At 41.2% G+C, this 23058-nt stretch overlaps 1 protein-coding gene across 1 annotated transcript in view; it reads left to right on the forward strand.

Annotated features, from left to right (window-relative positions):
• astn1 (astrotactin 1) overlaps window positions 1–23058 on the forward strand; it is a gene marked incomplete at both ends in the record, with an annotated part of 706990 nt that overhangs the window by 350054 nt on the left and 333878 nt on the right. Inside the window, one exon of the mRNA XM_084058603.1 lies at window positions 435–629. Coding sequence (XP_083914729.1) covers window positions 435–629 — 195 coding nt within the window. The remainder of the gene's footprint in view (window positions 1–434; window positions 630–23058) is intronic.

Genomic DNA, 23058 nt, shown 5'->3' on the forward strand with positions numbered 1-23058 from the left:
ATAGTTTTTTAAATTGTAATGTGTTTCTTCATGACGTACGGCAGTGGTTCTCAAACTTTTTCATGTCAACGACCCACAAAATTATATGAATTTGGCCGCGGACCCCCATCTCAAATATTTTGTTCCAGGGACCCCCAGAGGCAAATATTTGAGTTAAAAATGTTGTCTTAAAAAATATATATATCCCAAGGTTTGCACAAATGTTCAGGATTTTTGAATAGCCGAAGTATAAAAGGTTAAAATGATTGTGACGCTATATTAACACATTTTGCTGAGGACCCCCTGGAACCCCCCCCCAAGTACCCCTGGGGGTCCCTGGACCCCACTTTGAGAACCAATGACGTACGGTACCTTCCCCTTCAGGGGATGTTCTGGATTACAATGGAAACTAGCGACAGAACTCAACTGTAAGCTTTCTATGTTTTCCCGTCTAGGTGTATTGAAGACTACAGACGGGGCCCAGACGGACGCTCGTGCCAGCCTCTGTCTGAGGCCTGTACTGAAGGCCTGGACTGTGGGGAGACGGCGGACATCCCGGCCAACCAGACCGTGTTTGGAGATCTGTTCTATGGATACAACAACCACTCCAAGGACATCTCCACCGGACAGATCCTCAAGGCCACGTTCAGGTAGGAGGACAAAGCGAGTTGGACTGTGTGTGTGTGTGTGTGTGTGTGTGTGTGTGTGTGTGTGTGTGTGTGTGTGTGTGTGTGTGTGTGTGTGTGTGTGTGTGTGTGTGTGTGTGTGTGTGTGTGTGTGTGTGTGTGTGTGTGTGTGTGTGTGTGTGCATGCACACGCGCATGCGCGCTGTAGGGGTGGGACGATATGGGTATCTTACGATATCTGTGGTGATATTAGGCCCTCGATAACAATTATATCACGATATCACGATACATTGCATGAAATTTCACCAACAATATATCACGATAGTCCTTGTATTCAATTCATAAACACATAAAATAGCACCAAACAGTTCAAAATCATCATCACACAAATACAGAGTCAGTTTCTTTTTATTTTTAATATCGATATTTTTCGGCAGTACATCGATTATTTATCGCGGGAGGAAGTATTGCGATATATCGTGATATCGATATATCGTCCCACCCCTAGCACGCGCGTTTTCACTTTTCACAAAAAAACTTGGAAGCTATAAATTCTTCATACTGCAACATATTTACACAGTATTTTTTTTTTTTTTGGCAAACAAGGTAAATACTTCAGAGAAAAGAGGCAAGATAACTGGAAACTTAATAACTTGCTTGTGGGGGTCCCTGGAACAAAATATTTTGAGATGGGGGTCTGCGACCAAATACATGCTGCAGTGTCATCCTAGATTAGACGGAATGGTCATATATGTGTGTGTGACTAATTTAAACTAAAGGCTTCCCCCCGTATGAGTCCTCATGTGTGTTTCTAGACTACCCGTCTGAGTAAAGACTTTACCACATAGAGTACACGAAAAGGGTTTTTCGCCTGTATGAGTCCATTTGTGTGATTTTAGACTAGCCATGTGACCAAAGTCTTTACCACAAACTGTACAAGAAAAGGGCTTTTCACCTGTATGAGTCCTCATGTGTGTTTTTAGATTAACCATTTGACCAAAGTCTTTACCACATACTATACAAGAAAAGGGTTTTTCACCTGTATGAGTCCTCATGTGTATTTTTAGTCGACCCGCCCGAGCAAAGCCTTTACCACATACTGTGCAAGAAAAGGGCTTTTCACCTGTATGAGTCCTCATATGTGTTTTCAGATGACCCTTGTTAGCGTAGCCTTTACCACATACTGTACAAACAAAGGGCTTTTCACCTGTATGAGTCCTCATATGTGTTTTTAGATTAGCCTTGTGACTAAAGTCATTACCACATACTGTACACACAAAGGGCTTTTCACCTGTATGTGTCATCATGTGTGTTTTTAGATGATACTTGTCAGCGTAGCCTTTACCACAAACTGTACAAGCAAAGGGCCTTTCCCCTGTGTGAATCATTGTGTGTCTCTTCAGATGTTCCTTAAGATTAAACATGTTGCCACACTCTGTACAACTAAAACGTTTCTTCCCTGTTTCACTCCTCATAGAGTGAGTTAGTTTAGATGATTTCAGGTCCATATTTTGTGTCTTGTGTGTGTGTGATTTTAGTGTGTTTAGAGCTGACTGATCTCCACTAGTCTCCCCCCAGTCATCACTGTCTTCAGTGTCTGATTCAGAACAGTGTGAAGAGAGGAGCTGGTCATCACTAGTTGGTTGTGATGTTCCATAGTCCTCTACATCAGCTGGTGTTTTCATGTGTTGAGTTGAGGTGCTGGCTACAGGCTCTGTGTCTGTGTTTCCATCATCATCATCATCTTCACTTTTCACTGCTAGTAATGTCAACGTTGACCCACCAGCCTCCTGTTCCTCTTTAATCTGTGGAGGTTGTGGTTCCTCCTGGACCAGACTGGGGCTCCTCCCCTCTTCAGGTGAAACCTCCTCTTTACACAAAGTGACGTGCAGGAAGTCTAGGAAAAATATGTAATGAGACTCTATACAAAGGTTTGAATCTTGTACCTCCACTGCAGTACCTCAGTGCAGAGTTGTGGCCGGAAAATCAACATATTCCTCTTTGCCCACATCTTCCAATTGTTTTATTTGATGGTGCTGATCTGTGCTGTAAATAGTGTGGCCGTTGTTTGTTTACATTGCAACGCTCTCATAGAACAGTGTTTCTCAACCTTTTCAGGCCGTGACCTCCAAAAAGAATCATATTTGAACTGGGGACCCCCCGCCCTGACAAGCACTTTGAATTGTAGCAGTTGAGGCATTACATTTTGTTTGACTCGGTTCTACAGAGTCCAACGTGAGGCGTTGTGAGCTTGTAGATCGACTATTTTCACAATGTTACAACAATTACTGGACAATTTGGCCAATGTTTGACCATTTTGCGATGTACTGTAATAGTATAGTTTGTTGGTCTTTTTTTTGTTCTTTCTTCCTTTATTTTGAGGTATTAACACGGTCTTAAAAGTCCTTAAATTGTCACCTCACTGTTATCTGGGGACCCCCAGATAACAGTGAGGAAGTACCAATCAGGAGAAAGTACCAATTTTTAAGCTTAATTTTTATAGTGTTCCAGTTCCAATTTTGTCTGCTCATTTCTTAGTGTCATCACTTCCATTTTCACTTGTTTACTCTATGTCCTGATTGAGTTCTCTATCCTGATTGGATAAAATTGGAAATGAAACTGCATGAAAATGCATTTTCTGTTTATTAAAGAGCTGGAGAGACAGGGAGACTCCTTTTACTGAACAAACACTCTATAGCAATTAGTACTATCAGAATATAGAGCTATTTGACACTTATTTTAACCAAAGAAAATCACTTACCCTACCTTTAAATCAATCACCGATTCATATCGGTTCATCTTTACACCCTCAGTACCGGCCCACTTTCTCCAATAAAATAAATAAAGAGAGAGAGAGAGAGCTTGAAACGTACTGAGATCCAGGTCTTCAGGTTCCTGTTTAAGGTGGTCTTCAGGTTCCTGCTTAACAGAAACAGTCCTGGCTGGAGAACTGATCTTCGCCTGCAGACTGGACTCCACACACTGGTCTGGAATGAAGAATTTGTGGAATAGAATAAGGCATTTGGTGTGACTTATATATAGAGTCTCTCTATATACAGTACATGGTAGCCAGTTGGTTTCCTCGCCATTTTCAAAACGGTACTGAGTGGTACTGACGGGTACCTTTCTCGGCCACACCCCCAGATTCTCAGCCGCGCCCCCTAGATGTGTCGTATCTTATTTCAAAGTGTAGTGTGGCCATTCAGCCACGGGGTGGCGCGTTCACAGTGAGCAGCATAGGACCGTATCTCCTGCCACATTTAGCCGATCTACAAACTCACTGTGAGCTTGTAGATCTGCTATTTTCAATCGGCTGAAATATATTTAGAGACTATAGGACTATAAGATATGTATCATATTAAACTTTATAAACAGCCGAACACTCAAAATTAAAGAAATCTAATCTCAAAATTAAAGAAAGCAACCGGTATTTTTTTTTAATTTCTTATTTGAAAGAACCAATCAGTTTAATAACATATTTATGATCCTGAAATAGATACACATGTAGGTATAATGCTGTTGCCGTCAGGTGTAAACTTCTTACGTCCAAAACTGTTACTTTTCAGAATTAAAAAAAGTAGCAAAAATTGCAGATCAAAGGCTTTGTTGATGGGCTATTTTCACTGCTTTTGTGACACTGTAGTATGATGAATTAGGAGTGGTTTTCAACCTTTTTCGCATCAAGGACCCCCCAAATTGACACATATTAGCCCACAGACCCCCATTTGAAAATATATGCTATTTTGATTTCTTGGGGGTCCCAATCTACACTATATCATCATTATCAGTGTTCATGTAACTCTGAGAGTGTACAAATGGAACCAAATGGACCCGTCAGGGTCCATTTGGTTCCATTTGTACACTCTCAGAGTTACAGGACATATAAGGGTCAATTTGGTTCCTAATTATTCATTTGGCTGGGGACCCCCTTGAACCCCCTCAAGGACCACTGGTGGTCCCCGGACCACTGGTTGAGAACCACTGAATTAGGACATTAATTTAAAAAAGAGATACAAACATAGAAGGTTAAAATATGGAGATACACGATTTCTGCCCGACAGCAACGATATGTGAAAAAAAGAGGGAACACAGCTGTTAGAGTAGAACAGTGAGAATCATGTAGATCTCAGGATTCACATGAGATCGGTTCATCTTTACACCCTCAGTACCACCGGCCCACTTTCACCAACAGAGTGCTTGACACTTACTGAGATCCAGGTGGTCTTCAGGTTCCTGTTTAACAGAAACAGTCCTGGCTGGAGAACTGATCTTCACCTGCAGACCGGACTCCACACACTGGTCTGGAATGAAGGAATACAATAAATACTTTAATACTAAGGACTTTCTGACATGAATAAGAACTTAAATAATAAGACTTTATGTGACATGAATAAGGACTTTAATAAATAGGATAGCTTCTCATCGTGGCGACAGATTTCCATCATTTGGATTCCATATAAAGTGTGTGTGTGTGTGTGTGTGTGTGTGTGTGTGTGTGTGTGTGTGTGTGTGTGTGTGTGTGTGTGTGTGTGTGTGTGTGTGTGTGTGTGTGTGTGTGTGTGTGTGTGTGTGTGTGTGCGTGCGTGCGTGCGTGCGTGCGTGCGTGCGTGCGTGCGTGCGTGCGTGCGTCAACAAAGCAGAGTCTACTGACTGATCTACAAGCAATGATCCCCAAAAACAGATCTATAACCTATTTATTTTATTTTTTTATTTAACTTTTATTTAACCAGTAAAACACCTAACAACACCTCACAATGTAAATGCTGTGTCATACCTGCAGTGTGTAGTTTGGTGTTGTGTGTGTAACAGAAATACCTGCAGTGTGTAGTTTGATGTTGTGTGTGTAACAGACATACCTGCAGTGTGTAGATTGATGTTGTGTGTGTAACAGACATACCTGCAGTGTGCAGATCGATGTCCATATCAAAATCAATGTTCAGCAGTTTGTTTTGTTTCTCCAGCTGAGTTTCTAGTGTCTCTATCTCTCTCCGGAAGAGGTTGCACATGAACTCTGCAGCCGCACTGAGGCGCTCCAACACAAACACTCTGACATTAAGCTTCGCACAACAAACATCAGCACCACGCTGCTGTTTGTCCAAAACACACGCGATCTCCTCTCCCACCGACGTCATGTGTTCGTTTATCTTCAGCCGTACAGACTCCATTTGACACGTTTTTCACCACGACCACCGAGTTATTAGTTATAATTATAGAGTTATAATATATCGTGCTGCGTTATGACCTTTGTTTTAGTCAACTATGGGGCTGCTCGGGGGTTGGAAGAGCTTCTGCAACACAAGCACCGCCCACGTCTGTTTCCATTGGCTGCATCTGGCGTTTGAGCGTTACTGTGGCTCAAGTTTAACGGCAGCCTTTTAGTCATCAGTAAACCTAATCATTAAATAAATACGGCACGACTGTCTGAACTTGTTTGACAGGATCAGAATGGTATAATCAATACTGCCGTGTTTATTTTGGAGTAAAGTCCACCGGCCACACAAACAGTAGCATTCATGAACAGTGTAATGTAAATAGTTGGTCATGTAAAAACAAAGTCTGCCGTATATGCCCTATTTTTATACATAATTGTCAATTTAACAATAATTCTCTGACTCGCTAATATGTATGAATTCATGAGAGGAGCCGAGCGTTCCAAAAACATCAATAAATAAGTAATGATAAATAATAAAGTAAATAAATTACCTTACTCTCATTACTTCACAACACTGTACATGCGACCGTTTTCCTTGCCGGTGGTTTGGTGATTGTGATTATTAATTAAATGTGTGAATGTACTTTATATGAAGACATGTGTTGTACACAATACATTTATAACATAATGTATAATGGTTTGGGAATACAGGAATGGAATAGAACATTTATAGCATATAGGCTCTCTCTCTCTCTCTCTCTCTCTCTCTCTCTCTCTCTCTCTCTCTCTAAAAAATGAAAAGTAGCCAATGTATATAGGTTTAACGTGCTCATGTCGCTTCTTTTGGGCTTGTTTTCATAGACCTAGTTGCTTATTTATGTCACAAAATTGTAGTTTATAACTAAGTAAGTCAAAATAAAACATTTGGGATATAAACAAATGTTTAACTCTGTCAAACCATATGGAGTTAAATATTTCAACATGCATGCTCTCCAATACCGTTTATGCTATAGACACTACAAGCTCCACATTGTTTTGAAACAATTTTATTGTTTTAAGTTATTCTCAAGAGTCATTCCATGCGCACGCACGCACGTGCGCACATTTGAAATATTGATTTATGTCCACATAAACATAAGTACAATAATGCCTTGTACAAAGGACATATAAACACTGTCAGTGCAGTCAGATAATGGGAAAACAGCTAGTTACAAAGTGCATAACAATAAGGCAGAACATTGTTACATACAGTAATGTTGGCATACTTGTCAAACACAGCAGAGAACAATCATGGGTAAAGGAAACAACGCCTCCTCCAAATTGAGCGGCTTCCTATAATAGCTGATATTGAGCGGTACCGTGCTAATTGTTTGGCCCTCCTTTTGGAGAGGCCGGCCATTTGAAGGCCCCTCACAACCAACTTGGACGGCCAGTGGTTCTCAAACTTTTTCTTTGACACGTATTACCCTGCGGACCCCCATTTGAAAAGATAAGCCAGGGACCCCAATAAGAGAAGGTTTTTACGGCTCTCTAGCAGTGATTCTCAACCATTTTAATTTCAAGGACCCCCAGTTTGACATGCATTAGGGGCTACAGACCCCCATTTAATGGCATTTCTGGGACCCCAATTCACATTGTAAAACCAATGTTAATTTAACTCTGAGAGTGTACAAATGGAACCAAATGGACCCGTTATTTGGTTCCATTTGTACACTCTGAGAGTTACAGACCCATGATGGTCCATTTGGTTCCATTTGTACACTCTGAGAGTTACAGACCCATAAGGGTCCATTTGGTTCCTGTCCATCATTTAGCTGGGGACCCCCTGGAACCCCCTCAAGTACCCCTGGGGGTCCCCGGACCCCACTTTGAGAACCAATGTCCTAGGCTACCAAAGATAGAAAAAACAAAAGTGTAGCCTAGCTGAGAGATGGTCTGCTCTAGCTGATGATATTTTAGCACTTTGTTTAGGAAGGCGTAGGCTCCTGAGGGTGTAGGCTCTGCTGGCAGGCCCCGACTCAGCTCGGAACCTGTCTGTCCGTCCGCGTTGGTGTGCGCAGCTAATGTTGGATACCGCTGGACTAATCAGCATCAAATTGTGCATGTACACTACACTCTCTCCCAGTATAGGCCAAGGAATAATGATTCTTTATTCTTAAATATATATTTATAGTTACAAACAGTGGCGTGCACAGACATTTTGAGGGGCAGGTGCTCAAGTAAATTATACTTTTTTTTGTTTACTTGGTCTGCTCTTTTTTCCCTCTACACCTATACCTCTTTGCCAAAAATAGCCGATCTACAAGCCCACAACGCCTCGCAGCGCGAGGCGTTGTGAGCTTGTAGATCTGCTATTTTTGGCTAAAGTTCTCCTCAGAAAAGGGATGCTAGGTTTTGAGTGGTTATGGTAAAAAGAAAAATCATATCACATAAAGATTTGGCGGACCCCCTGTAGTAACTCTGAGGACCCCCTAGGGGTCCCGGACCCCCCTGTTGAAGACCCCTGCTTTAAACGGGGCACTTCTGGTCAAGAGGGCAAAGGGCAGGTGCTCTAGCACCACCTAGAGTCTATCTGTGCACGTCCCTGGTTACAAATGGACGGCCTGTTGCACGATGAGGATAAATAATGCCACTGATAAAACTGAAATGGTGGTTCCTTCCACTTTGTGCGTCTTGTATCTATACTGTGTATGAAAGTCCTATAAGACATCACCATTGCTTGTAATTGTTTTAGAATGTATGTACGTGACTGTATATGTACTGCAGGTTTACAAATGCATAAGGCTTTGTGATAATAAGACTGTATGTACTGCAGGTTTACAAATGCATAAGGCTTTGTGATAATAAGGCAGCAGCTGTTACAGCTTCGGATATGCAATTGTAAACACAACTGCTCGGCGTTCGTTGGCAATTAGAATGAAATGCTATTACCGGAATGCTATTACTGTTAACAGTTTCACACGAGATATTTCCGATGTGCTGCTACTTAACCCATTAAGACCGGGAACACATCGGTGTGATTTTTAGATGTCTTTGGCTATTCAAAAAACAGCAGATCTACAAGCTCATAGCTATGAGCTTGTAGATCCGCTATTTTGGGGAGAACAATTGTGAAAATGTGTGAAAAACTTTGAATATATATATACATTTTTAACTCAAATCCTTGCGTATGGGGGTCCCTGGAACAACATATTTTGAGATGGGAGGGGTCCACGGACAAATACATATCATTTTAGGTGGTCCTTGACATGTTTGAGAACCACTGATATTATAGCAGCTAGTTAAACAAAAAACTGTTAGGATTTAGAAGACATTTGTAGAATCCGCAAGATTGGAGTTAAAAATGTTTGCTTAAAAAATGATATATATATATATATATATATATATATATATATATATATATATATATATATATATATATATATATATATATATATATATATATATATATATATATATATATATATATATTGAAAGATTTGCACAAGTTTTCACGATTTTTCAAAAAAAATAGCAGATATACACATCTACTGTATGAGCTTGTATATCTGCTATTTGTGAATAACCAAAGAAATCTTAAAATGACACGGAGGCTTTCCAGGTCTTAATGGGTTAAAGTATTGCTGTTGAGGAAAGGAAAGCGCACACACACACACACACACACACACACACACACACACACACACACACACACACACACACACACACACACACACACACACACACACACACACACACACACACCTCTAGCCCATTGGCCTGTTGAGACGGTGTCTTGCCCCGTGTGCAACTCAACTTTTTACAAAGGAGCAGCATTCATCAAAGCACTTTCCTGGGGATTGAACAAAAAAGAAAAAAGGGAGAGAGGAGAGGTAAAGAGACGAGGGAGTGAGTGAGAGAGAGAGAGTAAAGGAGAATGAGACCGACCCGGATGAAAGAGTCGTTATTATTCTGCTTCATGCCCAACGCCAGCCATGGCGGCGCTTGAGACTGTTTCCCTGGCACTTCTTCAGAAGTGCCTATACCCCACTGCTGTGGAGCCCCCCTATACCCCACTGCTGTGGAGCCCCCCCTATACCCCACTGCTGTGGTGCCACAAAGCATCTGTCTCTGTCTCACACAGAGCCGTTCAAATGACATTGTTTAATAATCCGTGCAAAGCACTGAAAAATCTACTTTAACTACTTAAAGGGGCTACACCATGAATTTTAACTTTTCCTTCTTTTTTGTGTTTTTGGTCTCCCCTACCTCTCTTCTATCCCCAAAAACACCTCAGTTTGAACACTCAGGCTTTCACAGCATATCTGGGGTTTTCTGTAAATTGGTCTGAAAACAGACCAAACTGATTTTCACCCGAACGTGACGTCACGTTCGGTACAATGCCTCCCTTTTTTTTTTTTGCTTTTTCCACACAGAACCAGGAAATAACATGCAAATACAAACTGGCTCAATAGTGCCCCATGCCAAACAGGACAATGTGGTATTGCAGGTGAAAGTGCTTTATAAGCCAGAGAGAAGTTAGTCAGAATGAGTATATCTGAGGATTGATTTAGGCTCAAACCTTTTGAAAAACGTTTGAGGGACATAAACAATATGATATTAAATATTACTTTTTTTTTTTTAATTCATGGTGTAGATCATTTAAGCACAATGGTGGAAAGTAACTAACTACATTTACTTAAGTACAGTTTTGAGATATATGAACTTTACTTGAGTATTTCCAATTTCCAATATTTGTACTTCTACTCCAGTACATCCCGGATCCAAATATTGTGCTTTTACTCCACTACAATTATTTGAAAACTTGAGTTACTTTGTACTGTAGATTTCGATTATTATTACACAACATACATTAGCCCTATATACATTTTGGCCATTTGAAAATAGCCGATCTACAAGCTCACAATGTGACGCCTTGTGAGCTTGTAGATCTGCTATTTAAAAAAAATATATAAAACTGCTCACAAAATGTAAGGAAACTTGAATTTGGGCCATTATATCTCCCCTTTACTAATACCAATCAGTAAAGTGTTGTATATCATTTTTATCGGTGATTAGTCACCTTTACAACGAGGTACAGCTTGTAAGCATCGGGCATTCATGGAATGAGCAACACAAGCAAACGTGTGGGTAGCGCCGAGCAAAAATGTGCCAAAATGGCCTGTTAGACTTTTCTGCTGACATTCAATGTTGTGACATTCATGACATTCAATGGGCTTCAGGTGTGTGCCAGTCACAGGTGTGTGACTGCCTCACAGGTGAGTGACTGGCACCTGAACATGGGTTCTGCAACTTTGTTGAGTTTGTGTATGCTCCAAGCAGCAACACTGCCCCCATGGAAAGATGCCACTTTTGTCAGGATAAGGCCCGTGCAACAGGGCAAGTGAAGCTGGTCTTCCGTTATGCAGAGTGACAGCATTATTTGGTGTTAGCCCTGGTACCATTTCCAAACTTAGGACTAAGTTCTGTGAGACTGGTGAAGTCAACAAGGAAGACAACAACCCAAGACCCCTTGCTTCACTGAAGAACCATAGATTTACAGGCAGATTTGCACAACGGTACCAAAGACAGATGTCAAAGTTGCAGGGCCCATGCAGGTGCAGGTCATACACCTTTGACTGGCACACACCTGCCTGCAAATGGTAGCAGGGCTGACATAAAATAATGCGTAACAGAACACCAGCTTCACTTGCCCTATTGCACAGCCCTTATCCTGAAGGGACAAACGTGGCATCTTTCCATGGGGGCAGTGTTGCTGCTTGGAGCATACACAAACTCAACAAAGTTGCAGAACCCATGTTGCAGAACGCAACGTTGCAGAACCCACCTCTCAGCAGGTGTGTGCTGGCTGGCAGGTCGCTCAAAACAAGAGCAATTACCAGCAAAAGCATATTGGGTGATTTTGGCACATTTTTGCTCGGCGCTACCCACACGTTTGCCTGTGTTGCTCATTCCATGAATACCTGATGCTTACAAGCTGTACCTCGTTGTAAAGGTGACTAATCACTGATTAAAATGATATAGAACACTTTACTGATTGGTATTAGTAAAGGGGAGATATAACACATATATACATTTGAAAACTTGAAATGGGACTTTCTGCATAATGAGCACATTAACTTTTTTTACATTTTCAATTCCCGACTATTACTTGTAACAGAGTATTTCCATTTTTACAGTATTGATACTTTGCGTGTGGGCACGCACACACACACACACACACACACACACACACGCACACACACACACACACACACACACACACACACACACACACACACACACACACACACACACACACACACACACGACACACACGGCCTGATGCCTCACTGGCACATCACACATTACTATTTCAAACACCTGAAACGTGTAGATTCCAGCGTTCTCTTTCATCCTGCCTCTTCAGAGAAGTGTACAGACACCATCTAGGACAGAGATTGTTGAGGGACACGAGCGTGGCCCCCGTGGCAAGGCAGGCTGGGACCACTGGGCCACTCTGTCCAAAGAAAGTGTTTCTAAAGACAGCAGCCCAGTAAGAGTACAATATTTGGATCCGAGATGTAGTGGAGTATACTTAAGTAAATGTAGTTAGTTATTTTCCACCACTGGGCTTAAGTAGTTAAAGTAGATTTTTCAGTTCTTTGCACGGATGATTAAACAATGTAATTTGAACGGCTCAGATTGTGAACATCTATGTTTTTTTTTGTAAATAGCCCAAAATATAAAATAATGGTTAAGGTGGTTAAAATCTAAAATGACAGATCGCTTTCCCGCTCTTAATGGGTTAATGTAATGTAAGCCCTACATTATTTTCGTCACACAGTGAAGAACAGCTCAGAACAATGTTAAATCCCTGTCTGTCAAATCATTTCACTATAGGCTTCTCATAGCAGTGCCACTTGAAGCAAATCACACCGCCTGCTAATTAAAGATAGAAAAAAGGGCTGCTGCTATGGTGTGTGTCGTGTGTGCCTGCATGTGCTTGCGTGCGCGTCTTGAGTGTGTGCGTGTGCACGTGCACGCTCTCTCTCTCTCTCTCTCTCTCTCTCTCTCTCTCTCTCTCTCTCTCTCTCTCTCTCTCTCTCTCTCTCTCTCTCTCTCTCTCTCTCTGTGTGTGTGTGTGGACGTGTTCGTTAATTGGCGCTTTTCGCCTTCCTGTTTGTGTGTGTGTGTGTGTTTATACTGTAAGTGGTGTGTGTGTGTGTGTGTGTGTGTGTGTGTGAGTGTTGTGCTGTGGTGTCCTGTTTATGTTGGGTAATTAGTTGCAGGTTTGTGTTGTAGTCAGCTGCAGGTGTTTGTGCATCAGTGATGGAAAAAGTACTCAAATCTTTTACTTAAGTAAAAATATCAATACTGCAATGTAGAAGTACAAGTCCGGAATTCTAAATTTACTTGAGTAAAAGTACAAAATTATTGGTCTCAAAATGTACTTGAAGTACCAAAAGTAAAAGTAGTCATAATTCAGAATGTCCCATTTTAAGTTCTCAGAATGCATAAAAATAGCAGATCTACAAGCTCACAAATGCGACGCGTTGTGAGCTTGCAGATCGGCTATTTTCAAATGGCCGAAATGTATCTAAAAAGTAACTAGTAACTGAAGTTTTCAAATAATTGTACTAGAGTATACAGTAAGTATAATATTTGCCTCTGAGATGTAGTGGAGTAAAAGTACTGAGAATTGGAAATACTCCAGTAAAGTACAGTAGCCTACTTGAGTAAATGCACTTAGTTACTTTACACCATTGCAAACAGACAGACAGACAGACAGACAGACAGACAGACAGACAGACAGACAGACAGACAGACAGACACTGCTGGCACCTCTTAAAAACCTGTCTTACTTCTTCCACCACTGGACAGCCATTATAAATGTGTTTCAGTAGGAACCAGCAGCTCTCTGAAGATGCTAACAACGTTCACTCCTAACAGCTCGTGGCTATTAGCGCTGGTGTTTGTAAATTGGACTTTTTCTTCATCTTTTTTTTTTGCAGTGAGACTCATTTGCATAGAAAGGGGAGAATTTTGTGCCAAGTGTATGCATAATACCAAAATTAAATACATGCAAATAGCATCAGAGCTCTCTTGTTTGGCAGCGCAGTTATCGGTGCGGCGCATGCTATCAGAATTACACAGGTTTTATTTGTGTCTTATTTGCACAGCGTTTTGGCGGGCGGAAACATCCTTTCTGTGGTCACACCCCTGAGAGTGTACAAATGTAACCAAATGGACCCGATTTGGTTACATGTGTACACTCTGAGAGTTACAAATGGATACAGTGTCAGTTAGCTCTCAGGTAATTGACTGTAGCTGTGGGTTGTTTTCACGGCACGACAGTGACAGGAGAGGAGACAGGGTTTGGGTCTTTTATTGCAATATGCACGTACATACGCACGCGCATACGGGCGCGCATACGCGTGCGCGCACACGCGCGCGCGCGCGCGCGCGCGCGCGCGCACGCACGCACGCACGCACGCACGCACGCACGCACGCACGCACGCACGCACGCACGCACGCACGCGCGTGTGTGCGCGCGCGCACACACACACACACACACACACACACACACACACACAATCCCGTTGGTATCAGCCCGGCTTCTCCATGCCTTGAAACACAAACATACTGTAGAACTTTGCACCATAAACTGGAGACCCAAACGTTGACTCTGTTAGTGTCCTCTGTGTGTGTGTGTGTGTGTGTGTGTGTGTGTGTGTTTGTGTGTGTGTTCAGCTCCCTGCAACACCCCCCCACCCCCCCCCCCCCCCCACACACACACACACACACACAGTAGTAGTGTATGCACGACAACTTGCAACGTTCGGCACGGCGACTCGCTCGCTTTAGCTCACTCTGTGTGGCTCACACTTGCCTCTCGTGCCTCGGTACGGCATTCCACATTTTTGTTGTACAGCATGAGAAAGAGTTCATTCCCTTGTTTGTGCCAAATCTGGGTTGAACATGTGGAATGTGACAACGCCCCCACCGAAGGGGCTTCACAAGTCCAGTAGGGCGATGGGAAGCCCCGCCCGGTGGGCGATGGGTATAGTTCCATAAAATAGCCACTACCAGAGCCCCGCCCTCCATCACACCACACCACTCTGTCTCTCTGGGAGTGCATCAGGGACTCCAGTAATGAGAAGTTAAAAAGCCAGCCTTCCTCTTCATAACTCCACTCTACTCCACCCCACATCTCTTTCTTTCTCTCCTTCCTCGTCCTTTTTCTTTCTTCTGTACTTTATTCTCTCTCTCTCTGTACACACACCGGCTCGGAAGCAGCAGGTTCTAATGAATGTTTTAGCGTTTTTCTTTGTTCTCATTCCGGCGACTGCCTCAGATCCCTGATTATAAGACCACACTGGCCACCACAGACACAGCCACTTGATAGTGTCTGGCAAAAAAATAAATAATGAATGAACACATCTTTTTTGAACAAGAAGAAATCCGAGATATGTGTGTTTTTCTAAATGTCATAACATGGGACTGAACAGGTTTTTTCTTTTTTTGGGATGACGTCAAGTCTGGTTCTAGACTTCAGTCAGAGGAAGGTGGGCTCTGAACATGAACATGAACATGAACGTGATCATGAACATGAACATGAACGTAATCATCCTCTCAGTGGCAGATGAAATGCAAAAAGTTGCACGTTCTCACTCATCATCTAACACTCTCAAATATTAGAGGGATCAGCTTGACGTGGATGCATAAACATATGTTTCCATATTTCACTTCGCAACTCTTATAGCGGTAAACCTCACAATAACAACGCTAGCTGTCATTAACCCATTAAGACCTGGAACGCATCTGTGTCATTTTTAGATTTGAGCTAAAAAGCATTATTTTACACTTTGGGTTATTCAAAAATAGCAGATATACAAGCTTAGCTTGTAGATCCGCTATTTTTTTTTTAAATCGTGAAAATTTGTGCAAATCTTTGAATATATATATTATTTTAAAGCGAACATATCTAACTCAAATCTTTGCTTCTGGGGGGTCCCTGGAACAACACATTTTGAGATGGGGGTCGGCGGCCAAATACATATAATTTTGGGTGGTCCTTGACATGAAAATGTTTGAGAACCACTGATATAGAAACGTAAGTTCTTTGGATTTAGACATTTGTAAAGTCCACAGAAGAGTAAAACAATGTTCGCTTTAAAACAATATTCGAAGATTTTCACGTTTTTTTCACGATTTTATAATAAAAAAATAAAAAATAGCAGATCTACAAGTTCATAGCACGGCACCAGCTTGTATATCTGCTGTTTTTGAATAGCCCAAAGAAATAAAAAATCACACCCTGTGTGAAGGAAGCGGTGCCTTTGAGGCGGGGCTTAACTCATTTCAGTTCGTCCCTATTGGTGGTCTGAGTCCACTTACCAAATTTGTACTTGGTAGCATGCTGCAAACTGGAATAATGGCTGTTTAAAGCCCAGCCAATGGGCAGACAGAGGGGGCGGGGCTTAAGTCATTACAGTTCGTCCCTATTGGTGGTTTTAGTCCATGTGCAAAATTTGTACTCCGTAGCATGCTGCAAAGAAATAAAAAAACATTACAGAGATGTGTTCCCGGTCTAAAACGGTTAAGCAAATGCAACAACTCAGACTCGCTCATCAAGTTGCCAATCTGAGCGCCTTGGTAAAGCCGACAGCTGGAAACGTGTATAATTGCTCTCAGGCTGAAAGTGACAGATGCCGGAATGCAGAATCAACACAGACATCTCCTTAATGAACCTCGTGCTCCGCAATTTCGGAGGCCACAAACCCAGTAATTGCCGACATTACCTTAACCCTTTAAGACCGGGAAAGACCGGCATCATCTACTGTGTGTCATTTTTTGATTTCTTTGGCTATTCACAAAATAGTAGATCTACAAGCTCATAGCGCGGCACCGAGTGCCGCGCTATGAGCTTGTAGATCTGCTATTTTTTGAAGAATCTTGAAGATTTGTGCAAATCTTTGAATATATATATATATATATATATATATATATATATATATATATTTTTTTTTTTTTTTTTTTTTTTAAAGCAAACATTTGTAACTGAAATATTTGCTTCTGGGGGGTCCCTGGAAAAAAATATTTTGAGATGGGGGGGTCCACAGTCAGAAACATATAATTGTGGGGGTCCTTGACATGAAAACGTTTGAGCACCACTGATATTATAGCAACATACGTCTTTTTTTTTTTAAACTGTTAGGATTCAGAAGACATTTGTAGAATCCCCCAGAAGCAAAGATTTGAGTTACAAATGTTCGCTTTAAAAAATATATATGTATTCAAATATTTGCGCAAATAGCAAATCTACAAGCTCATAGATCAAGCTCAGATCTATGAGCTTGTAGAATTGCTATTTTTTAATAGCCAAAAAAATGTTTAAATGACACAGATGCTTCCCCCGGATTTAATGGGTTAAAATAGACAATATGCTAATATGAGTTTGACGCTCAACCGACTGACAAAATAACATTTTATATGAGGAGAAAAAGCCAATTAATCAACAAACTAAACTTTGTACCCCACAGAGCGTTATAGCAGCAACCTCCTCCCAATTATCCCCCCGTCGCCCCTTTAATCATCAGATCAACTTTGTTTCACAATTCAAGCAGCTAGTGTCCTTAATTTTCATAAGCCTAATTCCAGTGGTAAAAAAAGTAACTAAGTACATTTACTCAAGCACTGTACTCAAGTACAATTTTGAGGTATTGTTTTACTTTACTGGAGTATTTCCAATTGTCAGTACTTTTACTTCTACTCCACTACATCTCAGTACTTTTACTCCACTACAATTATTTGAAAACTTTAGTTACTTTTTAGATTTAGATTATTATCACAAAACATACATTAACCACATCAGCCCTATATATATATTTCATGCATTTGAAAATGGCAGATCTACAAGCTCACAATTCGTACCGAGTGCCACACTACGAGCTTGTAGATCTGCTATTTTAGAAAAATATTTAAAATTTGTGCAAATCTTTCAATATATATATTTTTAAAGCTAACATTTGTAGCTGAAATCTTTGCTTCATGGGGGGGTCCCTGGAACAAACTATTTTGAGATGGGGGTCTGTGGCCAAATCCTACTATAATTCTAGTAACCTCTGTCTGTCGTGGTGAGTGTAGTGGTGAAGCTACCCGGTTCTCCTCAGTGGCTGGACCAATTGCTCTGATTTTGCACACAGCCATCGACCATTACCATCTGAACTTAACTGTGAAGCCCCTTTTTCACTTTCATCAAATCTCAGCTTCTTATTAGCGCTTTTGTGTCAAATAATGTTGCCATGGTTACGGGCCTGCCCAGCTATGGGACAAACTTCCTCCCGGGTTGCCAGATCATGTGCGCATATCCCCCCACGGATGCATTGACCGGGTATGGTCTAGTACATATAATTTTGGGAGGTCCTTGACATGAAAAAGTTTGAGCACCACTGATGTACAGCAGTGTTAATTTTGACAGCAAATTCTGATTTAGTCTTAGTCTTAGTCTTTTGAATACCACGCCATTTAGTCTTAGTCCCATTTTAGTCTTCTGAAATAGTTTTAGTCTAGTCTTAGTCTAGTCGACTAAATATCAAAATATTTTAGTCTTAGTCTTAGTCTTAGTCTTTTAGTCTTAGTCTTAGTCTTTTAGACTTTTAGTCTTAGTCTTTTAGTCTTAGTCTTAGTCTTAGTCTTTTAGTCTTTTAGTCTTAGTCTTAGTCTTAGTCTTTTAGTCTTAGTCTTATAGACTTTTAGTCTTAGTCTTTTAGTCTTAGTCTTAGTCTTAGTCTTTTAGTCTTAGTCTTAGTCTTTTAGACTTTTAGTCTTTGTCTTTTAGTCTTAGTCTTAGTCTTTTAGACTTTTAGTCTTTGCCAAATACATTTTAGGTTTGAATATGCAATACATTACAGACACAGATATATAGTTGTAATATGAAACATGTCTTGTTTTATTTTTAGTATTAAATGACAAGAAATAAGTACATGACCTTGATCTCAGATAAAATGAGTAGAAGGCCTGCTCTCCCTGAAAAGGTATGCAGTCAGTGCATATGACATTCATTCATCAAGCTGTACAATGTTCTTGAAAAAGAATATTATAACCACCACATAACTCTGAACAAGGCATTGTCTTCTGTCTGTTAATCTGTGTGCAAATACAAAAAGATAAGACAAATAGTGTAATAAAAGTAAAAAAGTGCAATTCTCAAAAAAGAATAAACAAATAAAACCTTCTTGGCTGTGATACCACATATGGTACCTCAATACAATACTTTGGTTAGTATTTTCAAGTAACTCAAAAGAAGTAAACCTACCAGGGCTAGGCTACAATGCCTTAGTGTGTGGAACAAAACCTCTGCTCTTACAGGCAAATACAGTATCAATCACATAAAAAACAACAACACTGTGAGCATCTGACAAAATCAACAAGATTTGAAAAGAACAAATAGGTGCCATTCTCAAATGTAAAATAAAAGCTGTGGCTGTAAATTGGCTGTTCAAGTAAATCAACAAAAAAAATCCTCAATTGGAAAATACAGGTTAATTTCACATTAAACTAAAAACCAAAGAACTCTAAGCATCATCTTCTACAGACTAGTCTGTCTTTGTTACTCTCTGTGCAGTGTGCACTGCATTGTGTGCAAAATCAAAGATTTGAAAAAACCCAATATGTAAAATAATGTGAACCCAGTAGAAAACTGAATACAGAAAATGAAATATTCCTCTGTTGAAGATTACAACGATGTGCTGAGTGCAAGGCAAGTTAATTAATACGTTGCATGGAACAACAAAATATATCTCTGCTCTCTTCACATTAAACAAAAAGAATAATGACAGACCAGAACAGTCATGTTTAGCATTTAGTTGAGCTTCATGAGCATATACTACTTCTACAGGAAATGCTGTAGCAGTGAACACAACAGTTCTATTTGTTTCTGTTCATTTTAAGGAAAGCACTTCGCTCCAATGTGACCCTTCCTCTGTTGCGCCGTCCTCTTGTGAGATCACCTGTGACACTGAATACCCTCTCTGCAAAAGCTTGAGAAGCTGGCATAGCCAACAAGTCTAACGCAAACGGTTTCAAACTGTGATAAAAACTGGCACTCTTTTCCAGCCAAAAGCCTGTTCCTGTGTCCTTGGTGATGGGATGTGAAAGTTCTTCCTTGTACTTAGTGATCTGCTGCCCGATGCTGGTTGTGGAGGTTCTCTGTCTAGGCCTTGTGGTGCGGCACTTTGAAAGAAACCTAAACACTGGCTGCTTTGAGGAAGCTGCTCCTGGTTCCTCAATCTCTTCTGCATCATCGTCTGACTGGTCCTCTTGTGTGTGTGGCGCAGTGCCAGTGGATTGGACCACATAGTCCTCTGCCTGATTCAGCAGTTCCTGGATATTCGCGTCACCCACATCAACATTAACAAGGATTTCACAGACAGTTGGGTTGACAAAGCAGGCAGCTGCTGCAAGTGGTGAGAACTTTTCATCGGCTGGATCCAGGAGACAAGCGAAACGCAGGTTCAGATTTGCTTTCATTTTCTCTGCAAGAGTGGCGAGGTCTCTGTAGCGACTGCTGTTTGCAAACTCAGTAAGGTGGCTGAGCAGATCAAAGAGGGCAGGGACCACTAGGGACAAGGATGTGGTGTCACTCTGGAGGGTTTTAGTATGTTCCGCAAAAGGCAGAAGTAGGTCATGCACTGATGAAAGCTTTTGCCACTCACTAGTAAGCAAGGTGTCCCATCCCATTTCATTTGCAATTTCGCAGACTGCGTCTTTGATTTTGATGAGTCGTGCGATCATGTTGAATGTGCTTGACCAGCGTGTGGGGCAGTCATTTAGAACAATAAGACCAGGCCCTTTCACTACCTTCTGTGTTGCAACGGAGGACTTGCGAAAGAGCTTTACCACAGACCTTGCTTTATCAATGACTTTAGAGACAGTTTTCTCCTTCTGCACCATGAGGACCACAAGCTGTAAGGTATGCACCACACACGGTGTTCGTTTCATTTCCATGTTGACTTGATGGTACCTAATAACGAGAAGAAAAGACAAATAAGTCTAATATACAGTGGAGGGGAAAAGTGTGTTTCATATTCATGTGATCATTGACTGTAATGTAAAATAATTAACTAAACATCGCTCACCGCTGGTCATCAATTTCAGAGTCAGTTTCTATTGAGGAGCCAGGGGAGTCTTCCTCGGAGCTGCCTCCTTCCTCTTCTGCTGCAGTGGTGTTCTTAAAGGCTGCCACCATGTTACTACCATTGTCTGTTATTACTGTAAGGATCTTCTCCTTTGGAATGGCCCACTCTTGCATACATTTGTCCACACATGCCTTAATTGACAGTGCAGTGTGTGGATGGGCTACTTGTTCAAGAGCCAGCAATATGTGTTCAGGTTTACTTTGTTCAACACAAAAGTAGCATGCAGTTATAGCGAGGAATGAGGCTGTCAGTCCTTTTTTTGTCCACATGTCAAGGCCAATAGATACTCTCCGTGCAGCAGCCAGTCTCTCTTTGAATTTCTGTCTCTCATCGTTATACTCTGTCTCAATCAAATTGCTTATTTTAGTTTTCTTTGGAACAGTCAGTCTCCTGTCTATTATCTCCATCATGTGCAAAAAGTCCTCATCTTCAATTGTTGTGACTGGTAAACCTGAGCGTCCAATCCATTTGGCTATGGCCTGCACCCTGGTCTTTTGTTCTTTAGAGTCCGTTTTGTACTTGGAAGAATTGAGGAAAGCTGTAGAGATGGTCTGCTGGGATGTACTACTAGCATTACTTCCACTTGGCCCATCATGATCATCATCTGTGTTTAGTGTGTTAGCACTAGCAGAAGTCCTCTGTATCTGTGAGGGTGAATAAGGGAAGGAAATAAGATATCAAATTGTGATTTTTCTCTTTCTCATCTAATCCCCACACATCTCTCTCACTCAATCACCCAGACCAGTGGTGGAAAGTAGATTTGCCCATAAGTAGCAGCATTTCATTAATGTTGCTACAGTAACCTTGTTTATTCATTCATTTTTCAACAGGTCAGTAATGTTACAATGTGCAGAAATCCAAAATAGCCGACCTACAAGCTCACAAGGCGTTGCAGTGCGACCTGTTGTGAGCTTGTAGATCTGCTATTTTGGTTTGCATCATTTTAATCACAAGGCCCGTACCTTTAAAATGGTATATAGATTGACTATGTAGGTGACACACACTAGTGTAGACGTGTTTTTGTCTAAAGAAATGCAAAAAAACGTATCGCTTTTAATAAGCATACATGGCAACACTAGTTGGTGTGTGTGACGCAGCACACACACACACACACACACACACACACACACACACACACACACACACACACACACACACACACACACACACACACACACACACACACACACACACACACACACACACACACACACCAACTAGTGTTGCCATGTATGCTTATTAAAAGCGACCTTGTTTTCTGTAAAGTTGCTTGTAAATATTGGTAGTTGCTTTTTATTAGTTGTGAGCTTGTAGATCGGCTATTTCCAAAAAGTCTATTTTCAAAAAGCCGTTGTGTATAGGTTTAAAGTGTTCATGTAGCCTAACCTGGTTGCTTATTTCTCTCCGAAATCTGGCAACACAGTCATTGTTGTCACGGTGACAATTTATCTTTCATTTACTATTTACGAGTAGCGACATCATTTACTTCTTTAATCAGTACAGTGGTTTATCTGATAAAATAACATTAGCGTGTGTGCTTACCTTCTTATGTATTGCTGGATGAGTAGTCTCTAAATGTCGCTTCAGGTTAGTCGTGTTCTTCCCACTGAGTTTCAAGTCACAAATGTTACAGATGGTCTTGTCCTCCTTCGTGAGATAGGTGAAGTGTGACCAGACGTCAGCTCTTCGTTTGCGTCCCAAATGCTCTGTCATTTCACATATTAGTTTAGACTAAAACTAAAGTAAATACACTTTTTTCTCCTCCTCCTCCCCGTGCGCCGGCTTGTTGTGAGTTTGTTTTGGTTGCGTTCCTGCCTGCAGCGTCCATGCTGGCTCCTAATATGGTCTGCTTCCGGGTGGATCAACCTAACTAACAATGAGGATCGTTCTGATTGGATCCCTTCCCAACTAGTCCCACAAAAAATATAATTCTGATTGGATCTCTTCTCCATTCGTCCCGCCCTAACATTTTCGTCTCGTCTAATTCGTTGACTAACATGTCCATTACATTTTCGTCTCACTCCTCGTCTTCACCGTATACGTTTCATTTAGTCTTCGTTTAGTCTTAGTCTTTGAAAAAGCTTCGTTGACGCATATTTTTCGTCTTAGTCTCACTCAA

Source organism: Gymnoscopelus microlampas (genome assembly GCF_963454915.1).
Source record: "Gymnoscopelus microlampas genome assembly, chromosome: 5".
Classification (NCBI taxonomy): domain Eukaryota; kingdom Metazoa; phylum Chordata; class Actinopteri; order Myctophiformes; family Myctophidae; genus Gymnoscopelus; species Gymnoscopelus microlampas.